Genomic DNA, 12832 nt, shown 5'->3' on the forward strand with positions numbered 1-12832 from the left:
GGATGGCTTACTCCAAGACTTGATGCTTGCGCCCTCATGTTGCGCTCTCATGAAAGTATGGTGTTGAACCCATCATAAACTCATTTTGGGATTTCCATCCCTAATGACGATCAAGAGGAGCGCACCTCTTGAAATGATGGACGCACGAAGGAGATCCCTGCTCCAAGGGAGCGGGCGCGCAACCCTTGCGTGCGGGTGCGCCACCTGAGTCCCCATTTTCGTACCCTTTCTTTGCGGTTGCGCATTCCAAAGTGAGGGCGCGCTTGTACGGGTTTCTTTTGGAAGTCCACTTTATTTCCCCTTAGTTAGTTATTGTAGAAAGAGAATTATGCATAGAATTCATTAGAGAGGCTAGAGAGAGAAATTTATTAGATTTTAGAGAGAGAAACTTGAGAGAATTGAATGATTTTTATATTTGATCTCCTTCTACTTTGAATGCAAGCACAATTCCTTTGATTTGATTAAAGTTTGTAAGAATCTTCTTCTTCTTAATTTAATCTTTTGCATTTGATTTTGATCATTTGTTGCATTTTCAAGTTTACTGATTGATTTGATTCTTAATAGTTTGTTTGCAATGATGATGATGATTTTGATGATTAGTTTAGTTTTGTTCTTCATTTCCACCATGCTTAGTGAGTAGATCTCTTGCTAGGGTGACGGTGAAACATGCATGAATGATGGATCATTACTAATTGTTGGGTTTTGATTTATTGAATGATGTGATTAAATTGGTTGATAGAATTGTGCATGTGTTTGAATTGTTACGGAGTAGCTAACCTTGATTTTCAAGTTAGATTGCATTGTGATCTCTAATGACACGAACTGTTGATTTAGGGATTACATTTATCGATTGAATTTGATTTGTGATTCTTCTTTCTAGTCATTCATAGAGGAAACCTAGCTTGACTTCTAGGAGATAACCTATTGGATTCTCTTGATTACAATTACTATTTTCCTTTGCAACATTTGGTTGATTGATTTTCCTTCAATTAGCATAAATATCATGATTATATGTGGATCCTAATCCCTAGTGCTTTTGATATTGAATTTTAATCCAATTTTGCTTTGTTTGTTTAGCTCGCTCAACTACACATTCATATACTCTTCAAAATAGCTTAACGCATAGACTATAGTGATTGACCCCCCATTCCTCGTGGATCGACCCTCGACTTACCCTATACTCGGTTTAGGTTTGGTTGAGTGTTATAAATATTGTTGATAAGGTTTTTAAGCATTTAACGACGTGGTTAGACAATCTCCCATCAAATTGGCGCCGTTGCCGAGGAATGGCGTAGTTGTTTGCTATAGTTGTTGAGTCTATTTCATTTAATTTGAAAAACACAAAAAAAAATTTCCCTTTTTTGGCTACATTGGCAGTCGTGCTACTAATATTTTCTTTTGAGATTGTATGCACAGAGCACGTGGTCGTTCTCTAGTGGCATTTGATCCGGAAATAGAGAGGATAATTTCAAGGATAAGAGTTGCTAGCCGTTCTTTGAGTCTAGCCCTCCAAGTGAAGTAGAACCACAAGAAGAGGAACAAGCAAGAATGGGAGCAAATCCAAGAGTGGCATTGAAAGAATAGGGAATTCCGGGTGCATATAGGTTTGAGAGTGGGATTGCTCCACCTACAACACCGGCGAATGATTTTGAAATTATACCGGTAATGATCACTTTGATAGAGAGGCGACAATTTAGTGGGGCCAAGCATGAGAGTCCTTTAAACCACCTCAAAGAATTTTAGAAGTATTGTAACACTATCAAAGTGAATGGGGTTTCTCAAGAATTCATCCGCCTTTAGCTTTTCCCCGTTTCGCTCATAGGGCGTGCCTTGGAATGGTTGGATAAAGAAGTCAAGGTCGAACTCACTAAGGACATGGGATAAGGTTACTAAGGAATTTCTATCCCGGTTTTACTCCCAAAAGCAAACAGCGGAGGCAAGAGCACTTATCCAAAGTTTCAAGCAAAAATCTAATGAAAGCCGCTATGAAGCTTGGGAAAGGAAGGATTATCAAATAGAGTGTCTTCACCATGTAATTCCTACCTACCAAATCATTCAAATCTTTTATGGTGGTCTAAGCCCTCAAAGGAAGTCTTTTCTTGATGCGGGAGCCGGAGGACCCATTATGAACAAAACGGAAAAGGAAGTTGTGGATATCATTTAAGATGTAGTGAGGTATTAGATGGATTGGAAAGACGATGATCGAGAATCAACAATCAAGAGTGGCTCTACAGTGTACTCGGTTGATCACCTCAATGCCATCAACTTATCCTCGGGAAGGAGATGACTTCCATCAAGGCTAAATTGGAGAATGCTTCATCTCTAACACCTACTCTTCCCTCCCAAAATAAGGTGGAAGGTACATCTTCCAACTCTACTCCTCTTTCTACTTCCAATAACATGCCTAGTGGATGCTTGTTTTATGATATATGTGGTTCGTATGAGCATGATTCTTCTAATTGCCCTCATGCCTTTTCGGATGGATGTGATGATTTTGATGATAATGTGAATGAGCATGTGAATTATGTGTCCAATAACAATAATGGTTCAAGGTTTGATAATCAAAGAAGCCAAGGGAATAGGAACTATCACAACCAAGGCAATTTTGACAACTATAACAAAGGTAGTGGCTATAGGAACCAAGGAAACCAAGGTTTTCGGGGTAACTATAGCAACCAAGGTTATAGTGGCCAAAATCAAGGCCAAGGTTATGGTAATCATAACCAAGGCTATGGTAACCATAATCAAAGCTATGGCCAAAATCAAAATAGTGGTTATTAGAACAATCAAAATAAGGGAAATTTTCAAAACAAAGCTTAAAGGGGCCCCCTACCCAGTATTTCTCCAAAACCCAAGGCCAAAAAGTGATAATTCCTATGCTCAACCTTTTTCTTCTTCTTCTTCTAGGTCTAATTTGGAAGAGATAATTGAAAATTAAACCAAGATTTTGAACACATACATGACGGTTAGTGATAATAAATTCAAAGAAATGATGAGACATAGCAAGATGCTTGAAACTCAAATCACTCAACTAGCAAACACTTTGAAAGAGAGTGCTAGTCCTACTTCTTTACCTTCGCAAGGGATTGATCCTAAGAAATCGGTTTATTCTATCACTACTAGGAGTGGTAAGGTCCTTGAAGAGAATGTTCTAGGAAGAGCAAAGAAGTTGAGAAGGTGAGTGATTCACTTGATGAGGATGAGCATGATGTGTCTAAAAAAAAGTGTGAGGATGCCGATGAGAAGGTCAAGATTAGAGAGAGTGTGCAAAAGGATGTGACCAAAACCAAACTTCCCTACCCTCAAAAGTTCTTGAGGAGCAAGATTGATGATCAATTTGGAGGATTTCTTGACATGATTAAGGAAATTCATCTTTCTATCCCTTTCACCGATGCTTTGACACAAACGCCAAACTATTCTAAGTTTCTTAAGGAAATCTTGAATGGAAAAAGTGAGTGTAATGAGGTTGACTCGGTGAAGGTTGGGGAGTGTTGTAGTGCTCTTAGCTCAACGACCTACCCCAAAGATGAAAGATCTAGGGAATTTCTCCATCCCTTGCAATAATAATGGAAAATTGTTCTAAAATGCTCTTTGTGACCTTGGTGCTAGTGTTAGCATCATGTCATTTTTCATCTTCAAAAAGCTTAAGCTAGGTGAGCTCCTTCCAACCAACATGACTCTACAATTGGCCAACCGTTTTATTAAGTTCCCCAAGGGTAGAATTGAGGATGTCCCCCTCAAGATAGGAGAGTTCACTATCCCCGTTGACTTCATTGTGCTAGAGATTGCGGAAGATGACAACATTCCTATTATTCTAGGGAGACCATTTCTAGAAACTTCGGGTGCTTTAGTTGATGTGAAGGGTGGCCTTATTACTTTGTGTGTTGGTAATGATAAGGCAAGTTCTAAACTCAAGTCGATGCATGAGTCTCTATCTTATGTGCAAGAAATTATGTGCATTAACTCATTTCCCTTGAATGATGATGCTTACATGTTTTTGTCTTCTACTAATGATATTCTTGTAGCTTGTGATGATGCTCCTAAATGTGTTGAAAGCAAGATTGTTAGTGAAGAAGACAAGGAGTCCTCAAAGCTTGAGAATGAGATTGAAATGCCTTCTTGGTTTGAGATTTCTTTGAAGGATGACAAGAATAGTTTTTCAAGTGTTGGTCATGTGGAGCTCACAACTCCAAGGAAGAAGAAATCAAAGAAGAGAAGGAGAGTTCCCAAGAAAAATAAAAAGAAGTTGAAGCATAACATGTTTGATCCGGTTTTTGTGATTCAAGATGATATCCCTCGTGATGTGATTTTGCCAAAGCTTAGCAATGACTTTACCTTCTCCACCACTTTGAACAAGGTGGTCTTCTTTGACCCTCCGTGATTTGGAGGGCGGGTCAAGCTAGGGACCTTAAACTAGCGCTTTTCGGGAGGCAACCCAGCCCTCTAACTTTTCTCTTTTCATTTTAATTTTCAAATTTCTCTTTTCTTATCTTCTCTTTTCTTCACTTGTTTTTGTGTTTGTATATGAAGGGTGTTTTCATGCGATTTGGATTCTTTTGATCAAGCATGTGCATCATTTGGAGGTGTTAGGTGTTTGTAATGAGAGTGTGCTTGATATTCTTTGATTTTAAACCAAGTGATGGAAGGTAAATGCAATGAAGAATGCTAGAAAAAGGGGTTTATGAAGGAGGAAGAGGTAAAACAGGGGTGCGCGGGCGCATAGAAGGTGTGTGCGGGAGCTCAAAAGAAATGCCGAGAGCAAATCAGCAGCGCGACCCATCCGCGGGCGCGCACGAGCCCAGGCCGAGCTATTTCCTACTTCTTTCCTTTCTTTTTCCTCACTTCCTATTCTTCTAACTCACGACACTCACTCATTCTCACTCTAAAATTCAAACCCTAACCCCCAAATCTTCCCAAACATCATCCTTATTCACAAATTTCCCACACAAATCCATAAATTCCCACACAATTCTCCTCAAATTAACCATTTTCCATACTACTACTCACCATTTCTTCTTCTTCAAGCTTCAATCTCCATTGAAGAACAAATTGGGGATTTTCGAATTTTGGTGAATTGGTGCTCCAAGCTTGGTTAACTTTGCTTCTTGTATGGTATAATCATCTTCTCTACTCTTATTTTAGCTTGAATTATCATACTTGGATGAGAATTTGATTGTTTCATACTTGTGAATAGTAGAAGTATTGATTTTGGGTATTTTGATGATTGAATTGATAATGTTGATTCTTGTGGTTGTTGTTTACTAATATTTTATACTTAACACTTGTTGTTGTTGATTGTTTAGCACTATTGTTCATCTTTGGTGAATTTTTGTAAAGTTTGGAAGTGGGTCTCTTTGTTGATTGCTTGTGGTGGTAGTATTGTGGTGATTGGTGATATTGGTGTTGGTGGTGCTTATGGTTGATAATTTGAGTTGTTTGGTGTTCATCGTTGTGGATAAATCATGTCAAGAATCTTGAGATCTTTGTCCTCCAAAAGGAGGAAGAGGAAGGGGAAGGAGCCCCAAGTGAGGATTGAGGAGCCCCAACAAACCCCTCAAACACATGCCTCCAATAAACCCTTACCTTTACCAACTCTCAAATTCCATAACCCACTACATAAATCAATCCACACCGACCTCAAGAAGAGATTCATAAGACCTTGTCGCCATTATCATAGAGGAGATATGATAATTGGGCATCAACGAGGATTTGTGGTTGCTTTTTGATAACCTTCGGATAGGTGTTTTTGTAAACTCCGCCTTCCGAACCTATCTTGAGCCTACAAGGGAGTTTCTAGCTTCCTTCTCTTCCACCCCGATTGGTGACGCCAATTTCGAGATTACCTTCCAACTTTTCAATGTTCGCCATACTCTTTCTCTCCGGGAATTCAATGCAGCTCTCGACTTCAACCCTGATGCTGATCTCCTCTTCCCCGAGTATGTAAACTTTGATGGGTATGCGGAGTACGCATTGTGGAACGCGATTTCGGAAAAGGAGCAATTCACCGCTCGTTACTCTTTGGCAAGTGATGTCTTCCAACCATGTCTTCGAGTGTTGCATAGGCTTTTGGGGTACTCGGTTTTGCCAAGCAAGATTTGGGAAAGATGTCGAAGCTTGAGGTGGTGGTACTCTGGCTAGCCACGAGAGAAGAGTGGCGAGGGAGGTTGAACATGGGACATCTATTCATGAGGAGTTGTGTATCAATGGTGGGAGGAAGGAAAACGGGTGAGATTACTTATGGAAGTTTGGTCACTCGGTTAGCTTCAAGCTTTGGGTATGACCGCTATCTTGTCTCATGTACTCCGGTGGGCGATGCTAATGATATCTACCTCGACATCCCTCAACTCAAGCAAGTGAATTTCATTTCAAAGAATAGTAATGATGAGGTAATCGATTGGTTAGTAAGGAATGAGCACCGGTGTTATCTTCCAAACCCTTCCTTGACTTCCTTGCAACGAGATGCTCCGAATGTTTGGTTTGTGCCCTTGAGCAATCGGTTACAGGGTAATGAGGAGGAGGATGAGTATGGTGATGATGGTGAATGATAAGTGTCATTTATGACACATATTAGGGCGTTTTTCACCCTTAGTTTTAGGTTTATTTCGGTGTTTATTTGTTATTTCTATTCCTTTTAGTCTTGTTTTAGTTATATTTTTCCTAATTTATGGTTTTAGGCCTCAGTTGTGAATAATATGCTTTTTTGCTCGATTTCTAGCTTGATTTGCATAAATTTCTATGTGTTCTTTCACTCTTTTCTCTCTTAGTCTATTTGTGTAGGTGCTTGACGCTTTCTTCGATGCTTATGACCCGAGAAAAGGCAAGAAAGTTCAATAGAAGAAGCTTGAAGCTAAGAAAGAAGCTAAGAAGCTTGAGACAAGTTTAAAGCTCGTAGAAGGCCTTAAACCGAGTCTTGTTCACTCTTTCAGCCATAAAGTTTTATCTACACATTGGATTGAGGCGATTCAAAATGAGTTGGAAACTAGACTTGAAGAGCTTTCCAACGGTAGGTGTCACACCCCAAGAGGCTTCCTAGAACAGAAGTTATGGCCGTTTGAATCTGCAAGACGCTGCTAGGCTCCGCGGGCGCAGCCCATGGCTCCGTGGGAGCGGCTAACTGTGCCGCGGGAGCGGCTATTTTTGCCGCGGGCGCGGCCCTCTGCTATCCCCAACTTTGCAATTTTCTGGAGATGCCTTGCCGCGGGCGCGGCTCTGGGTACCGCAGGCATGGGGTTCTGGGTCTTTTATGAGCTTAATTTTTGGATTTCTTTCTTTCTCTTCTTGTAATATAAATAGAGCACTTCTTAGACTTCCTAAGGGGGGAGTTTTTTGGGTCTTCTCTCCTCTTTGAGGGGATGAAACCCCTTTGCCTTCTCCATCATTTTATCACTTAGATTAGGGCTTAGATTTAGTTTTATCTTTGTTTTGTAATTTAGTTTAAGAGTAGTTTAGAGAGAGAAAGTGAAGAGCTTCAATGGTGAATTGAAGAGGTTGAAGATGCAAAATGTGACATTGTTTTGGATTCCTTTTCAATACTTCAATGAGCATTCTAAGCTCTATCTCATTTATTGTTTTCTTTAATTATTACTTTGATTAAGTTGCTCTTGTTATTGTTTTTGTTCTTAGTTTAATGTTTTCCCTAATTTCTTGTTTACTTAGTTTAATTGTTTAGGTTTAATTGTTCTTGTTAGTTTGGTTTAATTGGTTTCGTGATTGTTCTTCTTTATTCTTGTTAGTTTAGATGGATTTAGTTTCTTTGTTTTTTTATGATCTAGTCATGTTAGTTTAGTTTCCTAGCTAGGGTTAGGGATGATTGTTGATTAATGTGCAAAATGAACACTTTATTGATGGTTTGATGGGGATTGTTGGTGTATTGAATTAAGAATGAAGGGCTTAATGCTTGGTGTCTTTTTAGCCAATCGATATCATGATTTAATCGCTATTATGCTAGTTGTGCGAGAGTGAGCTAGTTTAATAGAAGAATTTCGTTGCTTGGTTGACCACGACCTCATAGGCGAGCTTGAGAGTCTAATGGCCTAGTGTGTGCGAGAGTGACCTAGGTTGTTAGGAAATTCTCCAATTTCATCTACTTGACCAATTAGATAATCAATAGTGTTTGTTTGCGTTTGATTAGTGCTAGTATATCGGTGTGTATGGTTATTTCTTGATGATTTGGAAGTGCTCATTAAGGTGTGTTAATGCTTGCTTTCGCTTTGGCTAAGCATGATTTAATTGCTACCTTATTTAGTTGCTTGGAAAAGAGCTATTTAGGTAGAAGAGAACCCCTTGAGTTGATCACGAGCCTTTGGCCGGGATTGGGTGTTCAATTGTATAGCGTGCTCGGGAGAGACCTAGATGATTAAGAGTTGCCCCTTGCATTTTATTGCGAATGTCCATGCCTATTGCTATGCTTGTGCTCGTCACATTAATTATTCTTGATTCCCCTTTCCTAGTGACTTTATTTCTTAGGTTCTAATTCCGTAGTTAGTTAGCTATCATCTTTTGTTTTAATCCACCCCTCATATCTCCTTTGACCTAGCTTAGTTAGTGGTAGTGTTGACGATAGTTTAGCCGTCTCTGCGGATCGACCCTTTACTTACCATTAGACTTGTCTAGTGTAGGTTTAGGTATAAAAATATTGTTTGGTAGAGGGACAGTTAGTCCAACGACCTAACCAGTTCCGCTCTTACCAGTGAACAACAACAACATCATCAACAACAACAATAACAACAACATCAAGGCTCCAATCAAGATATGGAGACTCTGCAAGCACAAATGACGAGCTTGCAACTTGGTTTGGAAGGCATGTTCGAGCAAGATTTTGCAGCCATGCACACGCAAATGAAGAGCATGCAAGTTGTCTTGCGAGGACTCATGGAGATGCAAAAAGGTATGTTTCTCCAACAACAAGCTTTGTTTGATGCGAGCGTCAACTGGGGTGAAATCACCCCCGCGGTTAATTATCCATATTTTTCGCCACAACACGGTCCCGTACCGTCTGGGGGGGTGATTGTAAGCCTACATATCCGTTTTGGCAAGGTCCGCAAGGACCTAGTACCGAGTTACTCTCTATTCCGGATAAGCACAGTAACTACGATTACCGTGTGCCCGGTGGGAGTGACTATAGGGGTGATCCTAACTACCCTTATGTCGATCCCACTCACCCTACCCCCCTTGAGTTGCCCTCGCAATATACTCCCTTAACCTCTTGGAAACAAGAGAACTTTCGAGGTCATTATGGTTGGCCACCAGGTTACACCAGGGGATAGGATCCTTATGGACCCCCGTCCCGCTTTTCCTATGACAGAGAGGATAATGATGGTGGGGCCGGTCCTAGTGGTCAATAGTCCCCTATTTGTACTTTTTCCTCCATCCCTTTTATTATGTCATCTTTTACTTTGATTAGTGGGATGTTGAGATGATTTCTTTCTAGCTTTGGGGGGACTTATTCTTTGTTTATGGGGAAGTATGGGTGTCTTGAGCATGCTTGTTGTGGATATGCTTGTTGTTTTCTCACCTTGTTGTGCATGTGCCTTCTTCGATGCCTTGAGGATGTTGTTGGTCATTGTTGTTTTGTTAATGATCATTATTATTGATGATTCTTGGTGTTCTGATTTTTGATGATTTGTGATGATGTTTCTTGATGATGGTTCTTAGTTTTTGATTAATTTTTGATGCTGCTGACTTGAATAATTATGATTGTGCTCCCTTTCAATCCAAATCCTTATAATCCAAATTCTTATTAGTTAGTGTATAGTTTTATTTTTTTTATTTTGTTTTGAAGTTACTAACATTCTTCTTTGTGTATAGCCTATTCTCTTTCTCATATTGCCATGTAGCTCTTGCTATGCTTGTTGGAGCAACATGGAGGTGTAAGCTTCTCTATGCTTCTCATATAAAGTCTAGCTTGGATTGCTTGGTGAAATCTTTCTATTTTTCCCTCTTTATTTTCTTTGTTGTTTGCTTAGATTAGGAATAGTTTAGGAAGAGTTGAACGGTTCGAGGATGTTTGTTATCAACACCGTAAGGGTGTTTGGGGTCATTGACGTTGTAGTCAAATGACCACTTGTTTGACGATTGGGATTTACATGATTTTGCATGCATCTTTGTGCTTTTCTTTACTTTTCCTCTTCTTTTCCTTTTCTTTTCCTTTCCTTTTTCTTTTCCCTTTTCTTTTCTTTTCTCTTTTTATTTCCTTTGAATAAAAACAAAAACAAAAAAAATAATCCAAAAAGATTTTTGAGGCATTGTTTTGTTTTTCTTTTGGTTTTTCTTATTGCTTTCACTTATGATTTGGACATAATACCGTTTGACTTGTACTTTTGAATAAATGACGTCCTATATAGTAACGGTATGCACGGTTTGAGAATACGCTTTGTTGATTCTAGGATAGAGTATGCTAAGGTAGTGTGTTTAGAACTTTTAGGACCTTGAATCCCTAGTCTACTTGTTTATGGTAAGAAGGTGTTGCTTCCTACAGTGAATTTGAAGCTAATAGTGAGTTTTTGCTACAACCACGTGAGGTTTCATTTCTTCGAGCCTTCTACCTATTTTCCTTAAGAGACACATGGATCCTTGACTATCTCTTACTTTATCTCACATGGTTGTAGCAAAAACTCACTATTAGCTGAATCATTGAGATGCTCACTAGAGGTGGATTTGAAGCTAGTAGGGAGAACGCGGTAAGATTGTTTGGGATGAAGGTGAATTGTGTCTTATTAGTTCTCTATGCTTAGCATATATTATGTTTCAATCAATCTCGGATAACTTGGAACGTGCATACCCTTATTTGTCTAGAAAGTTGTATATTCATTTGTATTTGGTCATTTGCAAAGGTCCATTTCAAAAGCATTTGTTTTCTTTTTCCTTTTTGATTTGATTTTTCCTTTTATGCTTTGCCTCATTTTACTTTGAGAGTTATGGGTTAAGCTCTTTGGAAACCCTTACGAGACCTCACTCGTTCTCATTGGCGACTTTGGGGTTTTAAGGGCTTGTAGCTAAAAACAACCGTGATACCTACGAACGTAAGTTAGTGTATATTCTTGTCTCCTTTCTTTCCTTTTTCTTATTTGAATAAGTCTTTCATCCTACTCCTACTTGATTTTATTTTAGCTCGAGTACGAGCAAAAGTTTAGCTTGGGGGAGTTTGATGAGTGCCATTTATAGCACTCAAATAGCATTATTTTGGGATGATTTTAGTTGCTTTTATAGCTTTCTTTATGCCTTTTTCCTTAGTTTTAGTCTTTTATTCTCTAGTTGATCTCATTCTAGTTATTTCTCCCTTTTTCTTGTATTTTCGTAGTTTTTATCGTCTTTTCCCTTTTACTTGGTTGCTCTTCTTTATTTTCAGGAGAAAGGTGGAGTCCTAGGCCCTTTATGGTGATTCCTCGGGTTAGAACATGCTTAAAGTGCAAGGTAGATGCTCCTTTATGGCTCACAAAACAAGGGATGGCTTACTCCAAGACTTGATGCTTGCGCCCTCATGTTGCACTCTCATGAAAGTATGGTGTTGAACCCATCGTAAACTCATTTTGGGACTGCCATCCCCAATGACGATCAAGAGGAGCGCACCTCTTGCATTGATGAACGCACGGAGGAGATCCCCTGCTCCAGAGACGCGGGCGCGTAGGCTTGAGGCGCGGACGAGCAACCCTCGCACGCAGGCGCGCCACCTGAGTCCCCAATTCCGTACCCTTTTCTTCGCGGTCGCGCATTCCAGAGTGAGGGCGCGCCTGTACGGGTTTCTTTTGGACGTCCACTTTATTTCCCCTTAGTTAGTTATTCTAGAAAGAGAATTATGCATAGAATTCATTAGAGAGGCTAGAGAGAGAAAGTTATTAGATTTTAATGAGATAAACTTAAGAGAATTGAATGATTTTTACTTTTGATTTCCTTCTACTTTGAATGCAAGCACAATTCCTTTGATTTGAAAAAGTTTGTAAGAATCTTCTTCTTCTTAATTCAATATTTTGCATTTGATTTTGATATTTGTTGCATTTTCAAGTTTATTGATTGATTTGATTCTTAATAGTTTGTTTGCAATGATGGTGATGATTTTGATGATTAGTTTAGTTTTGTTCTTCATTTCCACCATGCTTAGTGAGTAGATTCCTTGCTAAGGTGATGGTGAAACATGCATGAATGATGGATCATTGCTAATTGTTGGGTTTTGATGGATTGAATGATGTGATTAAATTAATTGGTTGATAGAATTGTGCATGTGTTTGAATTGTTAAGGAGTAGCTAACCTTAATTTTCAAGCTAGATTGCATTGTGATCTCTAATGACACGAACCATTGATTTAGGGATTATATTTATCGATTGGATTTGATTTGTGATTCTTCTTGCTAGTCATTCATAGAGGAAACCTAGCTTAAATTCTAGGAGATAACCTATTGGATTCTCTTGATTGCAATTACTATTTTCCTTTGCAACATTTGGTTGATTGATTTTCCTTCAATTAGCATAACTATCTGTAGGGTTTCGTAGTGACCCTCACTACGCGGAAAGAAACCCCCCAAGACCCGCCCCGATAACTAAAGCAATCAAAGCATGCAAAACATAATTAATACATAATTAAAAGAAGAAGGGATAAAGAATTATACCCTAGACGCGTGCTTCGCTGACTAAAGGAGCTCTTACTTCAACCTCGCAAATGCAAGGCCTCCGACGGTTCGTACCCTCGAACCCGACCTGATCGTCCTAAGCCCTGAAGGTTAGTCGGGACCCGGACAAAATATAAACTTTGGAGTTTTACGAACTTAAGGTATTCTCAACAATGGAGATGCCTTTTTAGCTCCACTCAAGTGTGTTCTTTCCCAAATGCCAAAGCCTT

General features: G+C 39.4%; 1 protein-coding gene across 1 annotated transcript; it reads left to right on the forward strand.

Annotated features, from left to right (window-relative positions):
* The first annotated feature begins 2283 nt into the window (after positions 1-2283).
* On the forward strand, positions 2284-2781 carry LOC110739558 (N66 matrix protein-like). The gene has a single exon (XM_021920015.1). The coding sequence runs from the start codon at positions 2284-2286 to the stop codon at positions 2779-2781; it is 498 nt and encodes a 165-aa protein (XP_021775707.1).
* The last annotated feature ends 10051 nt before the right edge of the window (positions 2782-12832 follow it).

Source organism: Chenopodium quinoa, unplaced genomic scaffold (genome assembly GCF_001683475.1).
Source record: "Chenopodium quinoa cultivar QQ74 unplaced genomic scaffold, ASM168347v1, whole genome shotgun sequence".
Taxonomy (NCBI): Eukaryota; Viridiplantae; Streptophyta; class Magnoliopsida; order Caryophyllales; family Amaranthaceae; genus Chenopodium; species Chenopodium quinoa.

What these genes read in the sequence shown, in the direction of transcription:
- LOC110739558 (XM_021920015.1), top strand. Translation starts at nt 2,284, where the DNA reads ATGACTTCCATCAAGGCTAAATTGGAGAATGCTTCATCTCTAACACCT.